Source organism: Miscanthus floridulus, chromosome 11, assembly GCF_019320115.1.
Source record: "Miscanthus floridulus cultivar M001 chromosome 11, ASM1932011v1, whole genome shotgun sequence".
Classification (NCBI taxonomy): domain Eukaryota; kingdom Viridiplantae; phylum Streptophyta; class Magnoliopsida; order Poales; family Poaceae; genus Miscanthus; species Miscanthus floridulus.
The window spans coordinates 78,447,436-78,466,721 of NC_089590.1; the positions used below are offsets into that span (position 1 = coordinate 78,447,436).

Sequence of the window (19,286 nt, forward strand, 5' to 3'; positions counted from 1 at the left end):
TGCAATTTGAGGTCTATGACTAGGAAAAAAGCGTAACCTGGGATGGTAAATCCAGACACGTGAAGTCAGGCGCAGTCGCCAACTCTATCCATCTCTATTACTTAACCATCGCGCAACTTTGCCGATGTCTGGTGACAGATGCATTTTATTGGATCAGTTCGCTGAACAAGCCAGTGTTATTTGGGTGCAAATGGTACCTATATTTTCCGACCGATCTAAGGATCTAAGGCTAATGGACAGGACGAGGCGATGACTATTTGATACTATCCGGGAATATAATACGGACTATAGTATGGAGCAAATATGGTATCTGAATGTTGGATGTTACGAGGCAATATATTATCCGAACTGCTAGTGCCCGAACGTCCGGATGCCCACGCGCTACACTCTGTTTCGAGCTCCACGCGGGTCCTGCGCTGCCCGAGCGACAAGAGGACCAATTCGAAAGGACCTCGCAGTGGCGTCGTATGGATGCCTTGCCGGCGCCGGGAGAGATGATGCCGCAGAATATAGGGAGGAGAGATGGAACACCCGATCTATTTTTGAAACATCCAAATACAACAGTTGCAACATACGTCTGAAGGCAGTTGAAACACTTGAAATGTGCTTCTAAAAACACTTGAAAACCATTGGAGCCATACGCAAACATTCAAATAAAACACATGCAACGTATGTGTGAAATATATGCAACATCCAGATAAACACACTTGCAACATGCGTCCGGAAAACACAGATGAAACATCTGAAACACCCGAAACATACACTTGTAACATGCATCTGAAACAATTGCAACATATGCAACATGTGCATCATCCCCCGATCTACTTTTGCAACATTCATATGAAACAAATGCAACATACATCTGAAACGTCTGAAACACTTAAAACATAAATATGCAACTTAAGGAGAGAGAGAGAGCCTAGCGCAGGGAGCGCCATGGCCATCGGGGTGGGGGAAGCATGGTCGCCGGGGTGAGAAAGGACGCCACCGGGGGTGGGGTGGGCGTCTCGCCCAGGTGGAGGAGCACCGCCGATTCCCCTGCAATACCGCCACACCACCTCCAAAGTATCTCGCTCGTGCTCCATGGATCTCGTTGGTGTGGGGCAGAGGGCCGCCGGATCTGCGAGCTTTGGGGGCCCCGGTGGGGGAGGACGCCGGGGTGGGGGAGGGGCGTCGCCGAGGTAGGGGAAGGAGTTGTTCGGGGTGGATGAGGGTGTCGCCGCCGTCCAAGGAGGCAGTTATGGCCACGCGTCGGGGTAGGGAAGTGCGTGCGCCAGGGTGGGTGAGGGCGCCGTTGCCGGCCATGGAGGGGGCAAGCGGCGCACGCGATGGAGGGGGCGAGAGGTGAGCGAGCCAGCGAATGAGTGGAGGATAATTTAATAGCGAGCGAATGAGTGGAGGAGATGCGTTCGATGGATTAAAGCATTACCGATATATTATTGATTAAGTGACAATAATAAGACAATAAATATACTACTACATATGATCGCATATGAATAGTAAAAAAATATAGCATACTGTTATTCTTCACATCTCTGCGATCACTTTCATTGTGCTCACTCTAATTGCACCGCAATATTGTGGCCAATGCAAATAGAGTGAATAATTTCCATCCGTCCGACCAATCAAACCTTGCGTCGCTATCTATACCGATTTCAAATTCAACAACAAAAATAATGAAACATGATATGGGATGAAAACATAATTATTCGGTGGGATTGCCTTTTACTCTTTCAGAATTTCTTGGATCCATTTCTGCTACGTAGTTTAGTTTGGTGACCGTAATTTACCATTTGTAAGTATGCGCAAAAAAAAAAACATTTGTAAGAAAGCAGTTTGTGAGCTGCGACAATGACATTCTCCTTGTCAACCTGAACCAGAGAATATTTCTGCCGGCGCCTAGATTTCGCCGCAAATCTTGTGCTAATCGGTGGTCCAAACAAGCTCAAACAAAATCACGGTCGTTTTCCCTAGAGCTCGGTCAAGTTGGTGGCCCGTCGTTGTCTCGCGAACCGGACATTCTCAGTTCAGTCGAAAGCGTGTCTCCCATTTTCAAGAGAGAAACGAGCCTAGCTTTTGGAGGAAGAAAAAGAAGGCGCGGTGATCAGTAGTAAGTCGTGACCTTGCGGCCAATGCAATTCAGAAGAGTCTCTGTTGCAGCTGATCATCCTCTTTGTTGTGGGACTCCTTTCGTCGGCCCATTTAATGTGCACTACAACCACTGAACTTCAAAGGTCCCGTTCGGCTTGCTGAAACTTGGCTGAATTGGCTGGAAAACACTGTCCTGGCTGAATTGTTGTGAGAGAAAAATACTATTCCGACTAAAAAAACAAGCTGAATAGTGCGGATTATAAGGTAAGCCGAACGGGACCCAAATCAACCTATTTCTGTTTCTAAAAAAAAACTATTTCTTGTTGAGAATTAGGTCAGACGCAGCCCTGATACAGCCACACAGGTTACCGGCATCTGAAATTCTGAGCCCCTGAGAAGAAAAGGTTGCGATTTGTTCAGGTTTAGGTTCAGAGCGAGCCACTTAGGCCATTAATTGACGTGCATCTCTCTACCCGTGACGTATACGCTGTTCCAGTGAGCGCATCACTTGACCTCACACATTCCTGTCAACGAAGCCTCGGCATCAGTACTCTCGACGCTGACCGGAGCGCACGCAGACCTCACCGAGCGAAACGGACGCCGAGAGTGCGGACGGCGGGCACGGCCGTTTCCACCACCGATCCCTGCCCTCCATATCATGTCGCGTCGCATCCAGTGTCTCTCTGGCTCTCTGCCATGCCGTCTCGGAGGCTTTTGGGAACCAAACAGCGATTTGTTCTCCACCGCTTAATTGACGCAGGGTGGGGTTGGACACACGCGACACGACCGACGCCACGCCAAGGGACGAAAACAACTGAAAGGTGACGCGAGGAAACGATGAAAAAATTAAGGTCAACTGTTGCTGTGTGCGCGAGGCGCATCAGAAAGAAACGTGCTTGGGCACGCGAGTTGGCTTGATGCCCGCCTGCCCCCCCGTCACCCGAACCCGACGGCTGCCCGGGATGTCTTGCCAATTCAGGCCGTGATTTGGGTAGATTTCTTGCTCGGCACTCGGCACTCGGCACTCGGCACTCGCACTGTTTGCAACTGCCACACGTGGGGGTGAGACTCAGAGAACACGTACAGAACCTACCGAATGGCACGGGTCAGTGTTTGGGTCCCCTACTCCGCCGCTTGCTCCAAATCTAAGTACTCCGACGTTGCACGGCCAGCGGACACCGCGGCGTCCACTTAATACTGTTGAAGTATACTTACTTCGGTATCAAGCAAAGGAAAATCCAGCACTAATCATGCGTGGGCTTTCATCACGTTGCCTATCATTTCAGTGGCGAATGTCTGCAGCCTGCCCTGAATCACATGCTCTAGCATAGTAGATCACTCGCAACCAATCAATTGTTGCTGAGTTTCACAACTATTTTGTCTACCATCGCATAGGCAATTAGGCATGGAACATGTTTTGTTCCTAGTAACCACCGAGTCTTGTACTTGGAATGACAAGACTATTCCGTCTCTGCCACCGCAATTAGCACACCGTACTTAGAACCTAACCGTCCTAGTACACCATTCTGCGCTCGTTAGGCTCCCACGTTCAACAAACCGCCACCAAAAGTCCGCCAATCCAAACCGCCACGTCCGTGCCAAAAAGCCACACCGTTCTGCTGTCTGTGCTCGATAAAGATAGTAATAAATCCCTCGCCCCCAAAGCCAAGCAACTTGCACTCCAGAGTCCAAACCGCAGACAAGGCCGGCCAGGCGGTTCTTGCGTTGCGTATGGCCGCCGCCGAGGCAGAGGCGAGCAGCCGGCGCGCGGAGCTGTGCGCGGCGGCCGTGTCGGTCGCGGACGCGGCCTCGTGGTGGTGCGCGGTGGCGCTGGTGGCGCTCGTGCTGCTCGGCGCGCTCCGCGCGGAGACGACGACCGCGGGCGACGGCGCGTATCGTCGTCAGTTCCGGGGTCCGCCGCTGGGCGGCCCCGCGGCGCGGCCGTGCGAGGAGGTGTACGTGGTCGGGGAAGGCGAGACGCTGCACAGCATCAGCGATAAGTGCGGGGACCCCTTCATCGTGGAGCGGAACCCGCACATACACGACCCCGACGACGTCTTCCCGGGCCTCGTCATCGCGCTCTGCCCCACCAAGAACACCTAGCTCTGCTCTTTCTGCCGACGACGTCCGTGGCGCCGCCCCGCCGCGTTCTGTTCTATCTATTGCCCGGTTTGAGTGTACACGGCAGAGATGAACAGGAACTAAAAAGAGTTCTGCGTTCTTTGGTGCCTTCTTATTGGTCCTTCTGTTTAGTTTGCTCCGAACTGATCCTTGTGATCTTGACAACCTTCTTGGAGAGAGGAAAAGATAAGCTGTGTATAATAGATCAAGAAAGCATACTTTCGTATTCTTCTTGCTGTGCAGTTTACGCATTCTCTTTATGTACGAAGTGTTGTTCGTGCTAGAATTTATATATTTTGACGCAGTGAGGCCAATAAGATACTCCTACAGTTGCCTGGTTAGTTTCGATCTTGGGGAAATCGTATGTGCACCTTTATCATCAGGGCGAAAAAAGGGATAGATGGAGACAGAGTACATCAGTCACCCTATCCGCTTACGCTAAAATTTAGCTTATGCTGATTTGTTGTGAGGAAAAAACACTGTTTATTGACTGAAAAGTAAAAGTAGTTCAAGCGAACAAGGTGAATACCTTTTAATTCTGGCTGACCAAGAGTGGCTTACTACTCTGTTAGGTTACTCACTCACAACAAGAGAGCCTAACCCCAAAGCAAGCGGCACTTGGAGTGCACGTTGCATATGTGGTACTCCCTCGAATCAGTTTTAATTGGCATTTCAGACAGGAAATTAAATATATAAGCCGAAACATACATCTATTTACGAAGCAATAGTGCTTATATATGCTTACTCGGGGAGATAAATTGGCAAAAAAAGAGCTTGTAGCCTAGTGGTTGCAGGCACTTTTGAGCCAATTTAGGCTAGTTAAAAAAAAAACCCTCGCTGGCAAACCTGCGTGGTTGAAGTCGTCTACCTATAGCTAAACCTTGGGGTGGTCATACTGAGTTTTATTTTAGAAAAAAAAAAGAATATTTGTTGAATCACCGCTACTTTTTTTTAGCAAAGTTGAATCACCACTACTTGCCGTTCACCCTTGAGACGGGCCGTTTACAGCCCACGGCCCAATTTTGTCCGATCGCGAGAGGCCTGTTGAAATGCAAGGTTGGACAGGCCAGGGCACGGCTCGGGCCTGGGCTGCATGCTCTTTTTTAAGGTGGGGTGTAAGTAACTACGACAGCGGCCCAGGCGCTCGTTCGTGAATGAGTTTCAGCCAGACCTGTTGAAACGCTTCCAACCTTTAGCAGCTGCAGCAGCAGAACCTTAGCGTGGGCCGCGTGGTCCTCACCGCTTCCATGTGGCGGATGGCGCAGTGCCAGGCAAAGCATGTCCGCTTTCTGCCAGAGACGCACGAGCACGGCGCGGGCCGCGGGCACCACCGGTGTTATCGTGCTCCAGGGTCCAAGCTCCGATCCATTGATGGCCTGTTGCATGTGTACAAGCTGTAGGAAAGAGACAGAACCGTAGCGGATGGCTCCTGCAGTCCTGCTGTAGGATCGGATGGAACCGAAGAAAGGGAAGTGCATCCGACGGCGAGGCCGATCGCTCTCCAAGTCCAATTCGCCATGTCAACCGCGTGTTCGGACGGGCAGGGCGGAGTTGGTGGCCCAGCCCAACAAAGCCTCAGAGGCATGATGGGAGGCAGCGCCATGGCTGTACACACCCACCAATAGTTCTTGTCTTGTCGTACATCGGGTTTCAATGAACGTGTGGGTAACATGCGGTTCCCGGTCCCGGGACCCCTGATCTGTGCCCACAGCCGCAAGCCGTTTTCTTCTCGGTTTTTAGACTCCGGCCACGATGATGATACGTACGTGCGTTGGTTGGAATTTCCATCGAAATGGTAGCGACCCTTGTCTCTGGCACGGTGGCACCCTATCAATGCTGACTAGGTTTGGTGGCTCGTCTCTTCTCTTCGTTCCAGCCTCATCACCGTTTGTGAAAAGGTGTACTCCTATATATGTTTACTAGGATTTTGAGTATAAAAAAATAATCTGAATCTGAAGGCGGAAAACATATACATACATCTACTAAAAGAATAACAAAATGTGTACTAGCAAAATAAAGGCCGATCGAACGTGGATCTGTGCAAAAAAAAATGTTTCCGTTGTTTACCGTAACGGAAGTTAATTTCATGTCCTTTCCAATTTCAGTGATGTGCCATGGATATTTTTCATGTAGGGCCTCGTTTAGATTGCGAAAAAATTTCAACCCGATGAATAGTACCACTTTCGTCTTATTTGACAAATATTGTCCAATCGTGGACCAACTAGGCTTAAAAGATTCATCTCGTGATTTCCAACTAAATTGTGTAATTAGTTATTTTTTTTACCTACATTTAATACTCCATGCAAGCGGCTAAAAATTGATGTGATGGAGAGAGAGTGAAAAAACTTGGAATTTGGGTGGTATCTAAACAAGGCCTAGGTTACAAGCTGGGAAGGTGGATCGAGGCTCTAGCAGTGAGGGACATGTCTTGTTTCTGTCTGTTACTAGTACTTGTCAACCATGACGCTGCTAACTGGCCAAAAAAGAATGCGCAGAAGATTTGAAGAAATTTTGGCTCTTACCGCTAGCCAGGGCCCGGCCAGTGGAGCCTGGATTTCCGATTCCAGATCTGGATGTGTGACTGCCGGTGGCCCGGGAGGCAGGCCGGGGGCCCACAGCTCATGTGGTTTTTCTTATGATTTATTTTTCACGTTTCCTAAGTGTCAATCGCCTCAATTATGGCGTCTATTCAGGCGACGTGCTTTCCCCGTTTTGACTGCTTGTGAACACAAACCAGTATCGGTAGCCTCGTTCGTTTCGCTGAAAAAATAAGTTGAAATATTATTTCGGCTAATTTATTACGAAAGAAAAACATTGTTTCGACTGAAAAAACAAGCTGAAAAGTACGAATTATAAAAGAAGCGAACATGACATGTGTGCGTTGGATGTTAATCTAGTGGTGGCTAGCTGTTGCCTGAAAAATAAGTTATATTTTAGACACCTAAAATAGAACAAATCCTTTTTTTTACCAGCGAACATGTCCGTGCATTTGCAACAGAGTGTACAGGTTTATACACAGACACTTGGACATATAATCTATCTTTGTTAGATTTAATTGAGTTTGACCCATAATAAATGTTAGGTGCAATAAAAGATTAATCTCATTTGTGAAATTGTTTGGAGTTTTGACTAAATTTAAATGGGTAGTTACTATGTATAACTGTATACATTTAGTTAGGGCCTCGTTTAGATGCTGAAAAAATTTCAACCCGATGAATAGTACCACTTTCGTCTTATTTGACAAATATTGTCCAATCGTGGACCAACTAGGCTCAAAAGATTCATCTCGTGATTTCCAACTAAACTGTATAATTAGTTATTTTTTTTACCTACATTTAATACTCCATGCAAGCGGCTAAAAATTGATGTGATGGAGAGAGAGTGAAAAAACTTGGAATTTTGGTGGCATGTAAACAAGGCCTAGGTTAAAGAAGGTGTGCGCGCGTCGAGTCGTGACGCCACAGCCCACAACCCACAGGCTCACGAGCTCAGGTGGGTAGGGCACGACGATTGATGTGGTGCTAACAAAGATTTTACACTAAAGTGTAACCAAAGCCGTCTTGGAGAACAGTTATAGGCATATGCATATAGCTTAACTTCTCTTTTTACAACGACCCGCCGGGCTCGGGATAGGGAAGACTCCTGACGCGAAAAGAAAAGAAAAGAAATTCGAGTTAGAGGAAACGAGCACGAAGCCAGACCGGTAAAAACCCTGGCCACTAGCCGCTAGGGACGATCCTGTTGACGACGTACTAGTCCAGGCCGAATTTTCCACGCCCGCCACGCGAGCACATCATCACCTCCGCAGGCCGCAGCCGCGACCGCAAGTGCCGTCTCCGCCACAGCCAGCTCAGAGCAAATGCTCCAGCCATCTGTCTCTTCTTCCTCCCTCGGGCTCTCGCCTCCCTGAGACCCTCTGACCCAGCGGGCCTGCGTGCTATAAATACCCGCCGCTCTCCCGGCGGGCGGAAGGCCCGCCCCCGCCCGCCTCCTGTCCTGGCCAGCAGCACGGCATTGCACGCCTCCGGCCGGGCGCTGCTGTGCTGCTGCCGCCGCACATCCGTGATCCGTCCTCCTCGTCCCCGCACTGCCTGCGCCTCGTCCTCCACTTGTGAGTTGCCTCTGGCCCTCCGCATGTGCCACCTGACCACTCACGCACAAGCACAAGGCATGGTTGTGCACATGGTGACATGGATCATGTTTCATGGATATGCGTTTCTTTCCCAGTTTCTTGCTGGATTGGATGGTGGGTCTCCCAGCGTCCTAAATTGTCAATCTCTATGGTGCAGTGCAGAAGGTGCTTCGTTGCAGGTTTGGCGCCACCGTACCGTACACACCTGTGCTCGCGTTTGCTGATGTTCATCTAATTATATATCCCCGGCCGAAAGATCAATTGTCCGCGGAGGGAGGCAAAGGGAGAGATTTCTACTCAAGGTGAGTTGCTTGACCCAGGCCAATTCCTTGGCTGTTCATGGTTCATGGATGGCGCTCCCTGTTTCTGCCTGCCTGCGTGCTCTTCTTTTCTTGCCCGTCTCATCCGATAGGGCCGTGGCGTCAAAATTCGAGGCCTCGTTCTATACTCTAAAAAAGGCCCTACTAACCTTAAAAAATAAAATGATATATGCATACATAGCAATACGATAAATAAAAAATCATATCTATTTATTTTGTGATTGCATAATTTTTATTTGAACACAATATCATTCTCTTAGTGTTCTTTAAATTATTTAACAGAATTGAAATAAAAAGACTTGTTTTCACTTGTTGAGTAGTAATTTGTGATCCTCGCAAAAAAAGAGAGAGTAGTAATTTGGGTTTTTTTATCGGATGTGAGTGTATGCACCATGGACCGTTTTGCGCAATACAACAGTTCTGCATCTACTTATAGCAACGAGTAATTATTCATTAACATAAAGAAATATTTGTATCAATAAATATAAGATAATTAGTCAATTAGATAATTACCTTCCACGAGTTCAGGTCTTTAGGAATCAGGAATTTACCCCTTGTGACCTACACCTGGGCGCTGGCCTCTAGACCTCCATCCGGCTTGCAGCTTGCTTGATCACAGAGATGGAGAGACAGTGAAGCCAAGATAGGAGAGCCGGGGAAGACGGATTGTTGTAGATGGATGCCATGTGCCGGCTTGCTTGATCATGAAGACGGGAGACAAGGAGAAGCCAGGATGGGACTAAGGGAGAGACAGGGAGATAGATCGACTTAGATCGATTCAAGTAGAGCGATATACAGTCTGTTCGGCTGATGCTGATACGATCGTATACGATCGTGGATTATTACTGCTGGCTAGTTTGGTGTGATAGAAAAATACTGTTCTGGCTGAAAATTTACGATCGTTTACGACCAAACGAACAGGCTAGGAAGAAACGCAACATCAAAGTCAGTAGGACTTAATGCGCCATAATTTTTTAGGTCTCCTTGAATTTGGGGCCCTGTACGAACGCACGGCTTGCATGTCCGCCGGCACGGCCCCGTCATCCGATCAAACATGAGACGGTGACGAGATTTACAGAGAAACGCTGGACGAGAGCATTATGCTGACCTCTGTCTGAACTCTGAACCAGCGCCCGTTCCGAGGGCAGCCTCGGGTTGTTTGTTGGTCAGTTGTTTTTTGAGCGGGTTGTTGACCAGTTATAGCTGCTGCAGCTTCGCGCATGCCTGCCATCTGGCTGTTGCTTCTGAAAACTAAGAGGCAAAAAACAAAATGATTCAAAGGTTCAATCTGAAGGAGCACAATGCGTGTGCACCTGCTATGTGCCTATGCATGCCTTCACCACATTCTTCTTTTGTATCGAGCGCTTAATCCTCATGGCTCAATCCCTTAATTCTTGGCATCATTGAGCTTTTCTTGTCCCAACTCCCAGCAAACATGTAAAGGTCCTAATATAAGGAGGAAGGTCCTAACATATAAGGAGGAAGAAAACACATCTTGCCTTTCTTTTCGTCAACTCAAAACGATTGCTCAAGACAATAAGAGAGCTTGCGAGCGAGATAACACCGTTACAAAACAGACAAGTGGCTCAAGTTCTCTAGCCTCCGTACCACTTCCGTGTTCTACATGAGCTTCTCTAGCAAAAGACCATAATTTTGTTGCCACGTCAGATGTTGCTCCGTCTCATTTGCTGCCAGCTGGCTTATCAACTTGGAGCTTATTGCTCACACCTGGGCCCTGTGTCCAGTCAATTATAGCTGATGTTGATCCATCTTCATAAAATATCTTTGCAAGAACTGTTAGTATTACTTACTAATCCGTATCTCCGATTGATTCGCCGCCACTCTTATCTTATATAGTAGATAGAGTTGATTAGTACAGAATCCATATTTCTTTTGCTCATGATGACTAACTAGCCGTACGTTTTGACCACAGTTGGATATCCATCCTGCTGTAAAAACAAACACCGTGAAATTTTGTAATGGAAAAGAACAAAGTCGCTGTATTACGAGTAGTTTATTACTCGTATTCCCTTTGCCCTCTGTCTTTTTTTTTAAGGACACGCGGAAGATATAACACCATGTCATTTTCTCCACAACCAGCTGTGATATATGGGTCGATTTTAGAACCATTTGGATATTCAAAACAGACATCAGCACGTATAAACTTCTGCATCTCTAGATAGTGATTTTTTCCACGAAACCTTAATAATAATAGATTTTGGAGGATTGATTTAGAACGCTCTTGAGCAACTCCAAGGTGAGGTGTTCCATTTTCTCATCCATCCACCATTGATTCTTCGCGCGCCTGTGGGGCCTAACCGTCCGATCCGGACAAGGACAACCGACCAGCGCTTCCCGTTCCACCGTACGTCGTCGTTCCCCTCCCCACTACGGCCCTACCTCCCAGTCCCAGCCCCAGGTCCCAGGTCCCAAGTCCGAGCCGGACCCTTGATCGCCGCCGTGCCTCGGCGCGAGGAATGGGGCCTTCGGTCCTACCCTCGCACGCGCCTCCGGCATCAGGCGACGCCTCTGTGCGCGCCGCCGTGCCTTCAGCCGTGGCCGGCGCCGCATCAGCGTGCTCCAGAGAGGACCACAGCTTCCGGCAGATGTCCCCGACGCCGCCGCCCGCTTGTGGGGACTGGGAAGGGCCGCTGACCCCGGGCACCTGCGGACCTGCCCACTGGCCAGTGTTGAAAGGTAGAACCCCAAATGGAAGGTTTGGGAATTGAGATGTTGATTTTAAGCTAGACTTTTGAGGTTTTTAAGCTTAAAGCTTTTCAACTAATCTTCGACTAAAGGTTTGAAATTCCGTGTTTAGAGTTGAATTTCTCGATTCAATAGTTTAGATTTGTCTAATTTTCGGCCTGTTCGCTGGTTGGTTTCTGGGCTGGTTTGGGCTGGCTGGTGCTGGTTTATTGTGAGAGGAAAACACTGTTGGCTGACTGATTTGGGCTGGCTGAAACCAACAAGCGTTTAGCTAAAGAGAGAAGTGATGGAGCGCCAGACTTGAGTTGGCCGCACGCAGCTGGGAAGTAGGATCCCAGAACACTGTCGTCCATCAATTGATTGACTTAAAGTCTTGGGCGTGTCATACGGGGGTGTCTATGTTCGGATGCTAATAAAAAAACAAATTACAGAATCCGTCGGTAACCCGGGAGACGAATCTATTAAGACTAATTAATCCATAATTAGCACATGTGTTACTGTAGTACCACATTATCAAATCATGAACTAATTAGGTTTAAAAGATTCGTCTCGCAAATTAGTCGCAAACTATGCAATTAGTTATTTTTTAGTTTATATTTAATACTCCATACATGTGTCCAAACATTCGATGGGATAGGAAATAAACTTTAGGGGAGGAACTAAACAATGCCTTAAACATTTGTCCGTATCTATTATTTTAATTCCTTTTTATATTCTAAGGCCTTAAACATTTGTCCGTATCTATTATTTTAATTCCTTTTTATATTCTACCGTCACATATCTCATATGCCTGTGTTGTTTAGTGAATAGAAAACACTGTATAAGGATTGTCTGTCATCAGCAATCATTATTTGTGTTTTGATTGTGCGAGGGCATACCGAATGATTGGCTAAACCTTAGTCTTACATCGCTGTCTTTCCTTGCGCTGTACGGCGAGGCAACCACCAATTTGGTAAAAGCATATAAGCAGGCTTACAGATCAATAATTACAAAAAAACGTAGCTTTCAAGAAGTTTGCTTATGTAATGGCATTATAGCATTATTTTTTTCTTTTTCCTGAAGAAGTGATAATTGCCAAAATAGCATTAATTATTAGTGCCATCATATGGCTGTACTATCTTTTTTTTTCTGTAACAGGACATCTAATTCTTTATCTTCAGTTTCAGATTCTGTTATTTGAAACGTCAAGATGGTTAATTTCGGAAAGAAATTGATGGCTCATCAAGTGGAAGAATGGAAAGGGTATGTCTTTTCTTTTGGTAGTCATGAAATGATCTATTCCTTTATCTTTTCAGGGCAAAGGTTCTCTACTTTCATATATGCCCACTCCACTAGGATACAATACATTAATACACCATACTGTAGTCATCACCATATTGCAGTCCTTAGTATCGTCATCTGGTTAATTTTATAATTAAATTAAAAAAATCTAGCGGTTATCAAATTGATGGGTTGCGCTACAATGATGAAGTCAATTCCCACTAATGCAAGCTAGTGTCACTTTGTTTAACAGTTTATCAAAAATCTTATCAGCTTTTTGGTCTTTCCATTGCTAGATACTACATCAATTACAAGCTGATGAAGAAAATGTTAAAGCAGTATGTCCAACAGACCCAGCATGGTGGGAAAGATCGTGAACAAGTTCTTAAAGACTTTTCAAGGATTCTTGATGGCCAGGTATACAAAGAATGCTTTCCCTTGAAATTATCATAATATAAGATTTTGAGCATCATGTCTATTCTGTCAGTAGTCACTTGTAGCCTTGTAGGGACTGGAACAATGTCATACGACAAACTTAGTCTTAGTGAATTGGGATCATTTTCCTTAGTTGTGAGCTAAAACACAAATTTATTTCTTTGTTCCAGATTGAAAGGATCGTGCTTTTTCTGCTACAACAACAAGGCCATCTTGCCAGTAGGATTGAGGAATTGGGAGAAAAACGCACTGTTCTTCTAGAAGAGTATGACATATCGCAAGTTTATCAGCTACATGATGCATACAGAGAAGTCGGGCTTGATCTCATAAAGCTTGTCTGCTTTGTTGATGTGAATGCTACTGGTATACGCAAGATACTAAAGAAATTTGATAAACGCTTTGGCTACAAGTTCACTGATTATTATGTCACCACTCGTGCAAATCATCCTTATTCTCAGCTTCAGCAAGTCTTTAAGCAAGTGGTAATTTTCATGCATATTGCATTTTTAGGGACCATTGCCTTTTCATTTCTTGATGTATAAAGTAATTCACCAATACCATGCACTCCTACGGATGCAGGGAATTGTAGCTGTTGTAGGTGCATTATCACGCAACCTTGAATATCTGCAACATCATGAAGGAAGCTTTGTATCCATCTATGATCGTCCAGCAGTTACCCTGAAGGTATTCTATTTTCACTATTCCATTCTCAGTTCAAATTTTTGCTGACGAATTTATAAATTAAAACCTTGAAAGGTGCTCTTTCTGACCTCAGAACTGCATTTTTTTAAGGAAAGAACTGCATCAATTATATTTCCACATGAACTAGGGTGTGATGTGACACTTTTTTTTTGGTTATATATTCAGGACCCTATTATAGACCAAGTAAACCATGCAGTACAGAAGCTCACAGCATGCCACAAATTTTATGCAATTCTTGGGACAGCACTCGCTTATTGTCCAGGAAGATGCACAAAGTGGGTCGGAGGATCTTGTTGATGATCAGAACTACCATTTCATGTCCCTGATGCTTAATCTAGTGAACACATTCCTTTACATGGTGAATACATATATCATTGTGCCAACTGCAGATGACTATGCTGTAAGCCTTGGGGCTGCTGCAACTGTCTGTGGTGTAATTATTGGATCGATGGCAGTTGCTCAAGTGTTCTCCTCAGTCTACTTCAGTGCCTGGTCAAATAAGTCCTACTTCAAACCTCTTGTATTCAGTAGCATTATGCTGTTTCTTGGAAACATGTTGTATGCATTGGCATATGATCTGAATTCACTAATAGTTCTCCTGATTGGACGACTGCTATGTGGGTATGCAATTTTCTCAATTCACTCTATCTCACTTCATTTATGTTTCACTTTTGTAAGCTAGAATTGATCTGGGTGAAACTTATTAGGATGGCAAATGCAGGTTGAGGATCCTTAAGCTGAGGGCATATTCTAGAATATTTATATTGTTGAATACAAAACAAAATGGAAACTGTCTAGCTTACACGGAGATGAAGGATTTTAAAGCTCAAGACTGACATTAGAATATCTGCTTTTCCATTTCCTTATAGAACTTAATTAGTTATCCCTACCTCCCTTTGGGCTAGTAATTTGCCTATATTGTTTAAGGTTCTTGATTTTCTGAAGGTGCATCTGTGATCGAGCTGCCAACATTGTGATGTGCAGGTTAGGCTCTGCAAGAGCAGTGAACCGTCGCTATATCAGTGACTGTGTGCCCCTCAAGATGAGGCTACAAGCCTCTGCCGGGTTCGTTAGTGCTAGCGCTCTTGGCATGGCATGCGGCCCTGCTCTTGCTGGTTTTCTCCAGATTAAATTCAAGATATACTCGCTCACTTTTAATCAGAGCACATTGCCTGGATGGGTCATGTGCATTGCTTGGTTTATTTACTTGTTGTGGCTGTGGCTTACATTCAAGGAGCCGGAACACTTCACTAAAACCCTGGTCAACGAACAGCCATCAGAATCTGGTAAGCTAACAATACACTGAAATGGCAACATGTTTTGTTTGAATTCATGAATATACTTGAATCAAACCTTATTGTACAATAAGGATGTGTATGTTTACCATTGTCAGGAACTTTTCTGAGATGTTTATTTCCTTATGAAAATAGGTCGCCAAGGAAATTCTAACTTGGAGGAAGGTCTAGCTCAACCATTGCTTCTAGGTATAGAACAAAGGCAGGAGGAGAACTCAGAAGATAATGATGATACTGAAGTAGCCTCAGAAAGCTCTCATGAACCAGCAACATCAATTGCTTCAGCATACAGATTGCTAACTCCATCTGTGAAGGTTTCCTTCCCCCTCCCTTCCCAATTATCGATTTTTCTATCTTGTTCTTGGTTCAAACATTTGAAAGAAAGACTCTCACAGTCTACATAGGATTCTTTTATAAATAAAGTTAGATAAATTAACTATATATAATGTAATAAAATTGTATCTTTAAATAGTAATGGATAAATACATTCCAGTTACTAGTAGGTATGTCTGCATGTCATACAAGCAAACATAACTGTATTACTGTTGACACACCATGTAGAAAAACTAGACCAACCTAGGAGGAACTGGGGCGCATTTTATTTAAAAGAAAATAGGCACCCCAATTCGCCTTGACAAGGACTTGAACCTAGGTGGTCTGGGTTTACATCCACACCCTTGACCAAGTGAGCCAGCTCAGCTTCCTTAAACCAGTGTCAAATAAACTGAGCCAGATGAAAAGTTGCATGCACATCTACCCTTTTCTTTGGACCAGTACATGCTCAGCTACCCTTGTCATCTTTCGATCTTTGTTGGAGCTACCTTCTTATGTATTCATATCTTTATAAACTGGCTGTTTATCAGGCCCAGCTATTGATATACTTCATGCTCAAGTACGCAATGGAAATACTACTCTCGGAATCGAGCGTTGTCACCACATACTATTTTAGCTGGTCTACTAGTGTTGTGGCTATCTTCCTAGCGATTCTTGGATTAACGGTTCTTCCAGTAAATGCCATTGTTGGAAGCTACATTACAAATTTGTTTGAGGATAGGTAAGCTTTGTACTCTTACAAAACATAGGAAACTTTTATCTTCTCTAGACATTGTTTTTCTCTTAAACTGAGAAATGCTCTGCAGATATGTTGCCAATTGTTTTAGAAATTAAAACGTACTCTAAAGCATAATGAACAACTGCTAATGTGGACCTTCTCATTTGCAGGCAAATTTTGTTGGCATCTGAAGTCATGGTTCTCATCGGTATAATCATGAGCTTTCGTTTCACACCTCACTACTCCATTCCCACAATATGTCATTTCAGCTCTCATCACATTTGTATTTGCTGAGGTGCTTGAAGGTATGTATGTTTATATACATTCGGAGTACGAGACAGCCAAACCTAAATCAATCATACGCTGCTGATTTATCAGTCACGCAAATTCTAATGTCGAGTCATGCAGGAGTGAATCTGTCCTTGCTCTCACGAGTAATGTCATCGAGGCTTTCCCAAGGGACCTACAATGGTGGACTCCTTTCGACAGAGGCTGGGACGTTGGCCCGTGTAGTTGCAGATGCGACGATTACTGCAGCTGGTTATCTTGGCACGGACCTCCTCCTCAATGTCACTCTTCTCCCATCTCTTGTGATCTGCATAGTCTCCATCGCAGCAACACTCTACACTTACAACAATCTCTATTGAAGCTCTTGTAGCTGTACAAGTGTACAGCAATGTTACCTAAGCTAAAACGGTTCCTGCCCACAATGGGTTTGTATATCTGTTCAAGCATGGTTTGTAAACATTTTAATCAAGTTTGTATGCAAAATTTCTTGTATTTAGTGCATTTTATGTAAAGATTCATCTTGTAAAGAATTATGAACTATGAGCCTCCATTGCTGGCTTATGTATTAGTCCGTTTATGTTTGTCTTTTAGCATTATGTTATTTGAATTTGTCTAATCAAGGCCATCTTCCAATACAAGCACGTCAGTGACATATTACTGAATAGAACTTTTTTGGACGTGAGATGCTAAAGACAACCTATAACTGAAATTTTTTATAACATCGTTTTTTTAACCAAATAGTAGGAGCTCTGACTATCAATTAAGGGGAAAGAGTTTTATATACAGTGATGGGCCCGAACACAATAGCAAGCGAGGAACGGGAAATCACTCTCACACACACGGATTGGAGTATGATACATGGATATCAAACAAGGCCTGACTGCACTGATTTTCCGAAACTCCCAGTCCCAAGGGTCCTTGTGCAGACTCATTGACACCCGAGAGCCGGATGCAGTGGCGCAGGCGCGTTAACTGAATTCCACGGAATCGAACCATTCAGAGCACGCGAGATCTGCATGCTTCAAATGGTTAGATAGATGATGGGCCTCGCTTGGCCCTGGCCCGCCCAGGACTCGGTGGCAGTAGGTGGCAACAGAACAAGAGGTTGGCTGGTTCGTATCGTTGCTGGTTCGTTTACGTGAAAGAGAAGTACTGCTGACTGGTTCGCGTGAACAGTGTTTATGTGAGAGGGATGACCAGCCAGCCCAGCCAGCCGCTCCCAGCCGATCAGCGCGAAGAAATAATAAAATGGCGGTAGATTTTGTCTGAAGCAAAGCTTCCGCTCCGGCACAGCAACGGTCGGGCGCCACAGTGACCGTACGTGCGAATGTGCGATCCGAGGTGAAGTCACCAGCTGTTTCGGCGGTTCGGTCCTTGGAGTTGGACCTAGGCCCAGTTTAGATGCGATTTTTTTTTGCAAAATAAGTACGATAGCATTTTCGTTGTTATTTGGCAATTAGTGTTCAATCATAGTCTAATTAGGCTTAAAAGATTCGTCTCGTGGATTTCTTCTAAACTGTGTAATTAGTTTTATTTTTTATTTATATTTAATGCTTCATGCATGCGTTCAAAGATTCGATGTGATAAAGAATCTTAAAAAATTTGACAAAACGAAATGGAACTAAACAGGCCCTACCCTTTTCTTTCCTCACGCTCATGGCGTGCATGCATGGCCACGGTGGCCATCTTGGGCGTGGTCAAACGTGGAAGCTGCTGAACTGAACACGACTTCGGCGATGGACCTGGACCTGGGCCTGCTGCAGAAAGAAAATGATGGCGCTGTAACGTGCGGTACGACCACGCACACCGGCTCGTCTGTTGCTGCACTGGTGGCCACTGCCAGGCGAATCTTTTAACCTAGTTTGAATACGAATGAAGAGGAGCGTACGTAGAGTGTACTGCCCTCCAGTCTCGAGAAGTCAAACAGTTTAAATTTAATTAAATTTATATAAAAATATACAAATATATATGATGCAAAGTAAGTACTATTAGATTAGTTATAAAATATATTTTATAATAAATTTATTTGAGGACATAAATATTAATGGTCAAACTTAAACTTCTTTGATCAGCACGTACCTCATAATTACATTCTTTTACGAACAGAGGTAGTATTTGCTCCCTTGTTAAACAAATGCGAAAGGCTCTCAGGGACAAGGGACAACCTTGGTGTGTGCAGGCAATATGTTAGGTTAGTTACAAGATTAAGTTGTTGACGAAGAGATCAATCGTCCAATGTCTGCAGCAACTTTAGCTTAGCTCAGAGAGATAATCTACAAGGAGAAATTACATTCTAAACACCATCTACTCGTGAATTTAACAGTTTAACGTTCATTAGTGCAAATCTTCAATGCTGGCCCCCCTAGTGCAGCGGATCAGCAGAGCTACAACCAACAACCTTGTAACCCACTAACGTAGTCTCTCCTCTCTTCGTCGATATATAAAGGCACGCAACACGTCTCAGTTGTCCACACAAAGTTGCCTGATCACAGCTTGCGCCCACAATGGCTGCCGACGATCTGCATTTCACTTTCACACGAACACTGTCCACCGTTCTCGCTACGAGCTTCTTCTTTGTACTCCTATCACTACCGGATTCAGCTTCTTTGCCGAGTGCCTCAGACACTCGGCAAAGGCCGATATACACCCGACAAAGCCTTTGCCGAGTGAGGCGCTCGATAAACAGTTTATCGGCAAAGATCTCTTTACCGAGTGTATTTTATCAGGCACTCGACAAAGCCTTTGCCGAGTGCTAATCTGACACTCGGCAAAGAAAAGTCGTCGTGACGGCGAGCGTCACCGTGACGGCAGCTTTGCCGAGTGTCAAGGTCAAGCACTCGACAAAAGTCGCCGCTTTGCCGAGCGCCGTTGACTCAGACACTCGG

General features: G+C 45.3%; 2 protein-coding genes across 2 annotated transcripts; both read left to right on the top strand.

Annotated features, from left to right (window-relative positions):
* Positions 1-3,742: 3,742 nt before the first annotated feature.
* On the top strand, positions 3,743-4,544 carry LOC136494470 (uncharacterized). Its single transcript, XM_066490625.1, has one exon. The coding sequence runs from the start codon at positions 3,823-3,825 to the stop codon at positions 4,192-4,194; it is 372 nt and encodes a 123-aa protein (XP_066346722.1). The 5' UTR covers positions 3,743-3,822; the 3' UTR covers positions 4,195-4,544.
* Positions 4,545-7,927: 3,383 nt separating this feature from the next.
* On the top strand, positions 7,928-16,985 carry LOC136491298 (SPX domain-containing membrane protein OsI_17046-like). The gene is given in 14 exon segments (XM_066487567.1): positions 7,928-8,323; positions 8,502-8,646; positions 12,537-12,612; positions 12,927-13,047; positions 13,236-13,547; positions 13,645-13,749; positions 13,933-13,977; positions 13,979-14,388; positions 14,752-15,053; positions 15,198-15,376; positions 15,926-16,116; positions 16,284-16,362; positions 16,364-16,418; positions 16,522-16,985. Coding segments are annotated over 12 exon segments (2,091 nt in total). The 5' UTR covers positions 7,928-8,323; positions 8,502-8,646; positions 12,537-12,559; the 3' UTR covers positions 16,761-16,985.
* The last annotated feature ends 2,301 nt before the right edge of the window (positions 16,986-19,286 follow it).

Coding starts and splice junctions, on each gene's coding strand:
- LOC136494470 (XM_066490625.1), top strand. CDS start 3,823: ATGGCCGCCGCCGAGGCAGAGGCGAGCAGCCGGCGCGCGGAGCTGTGC.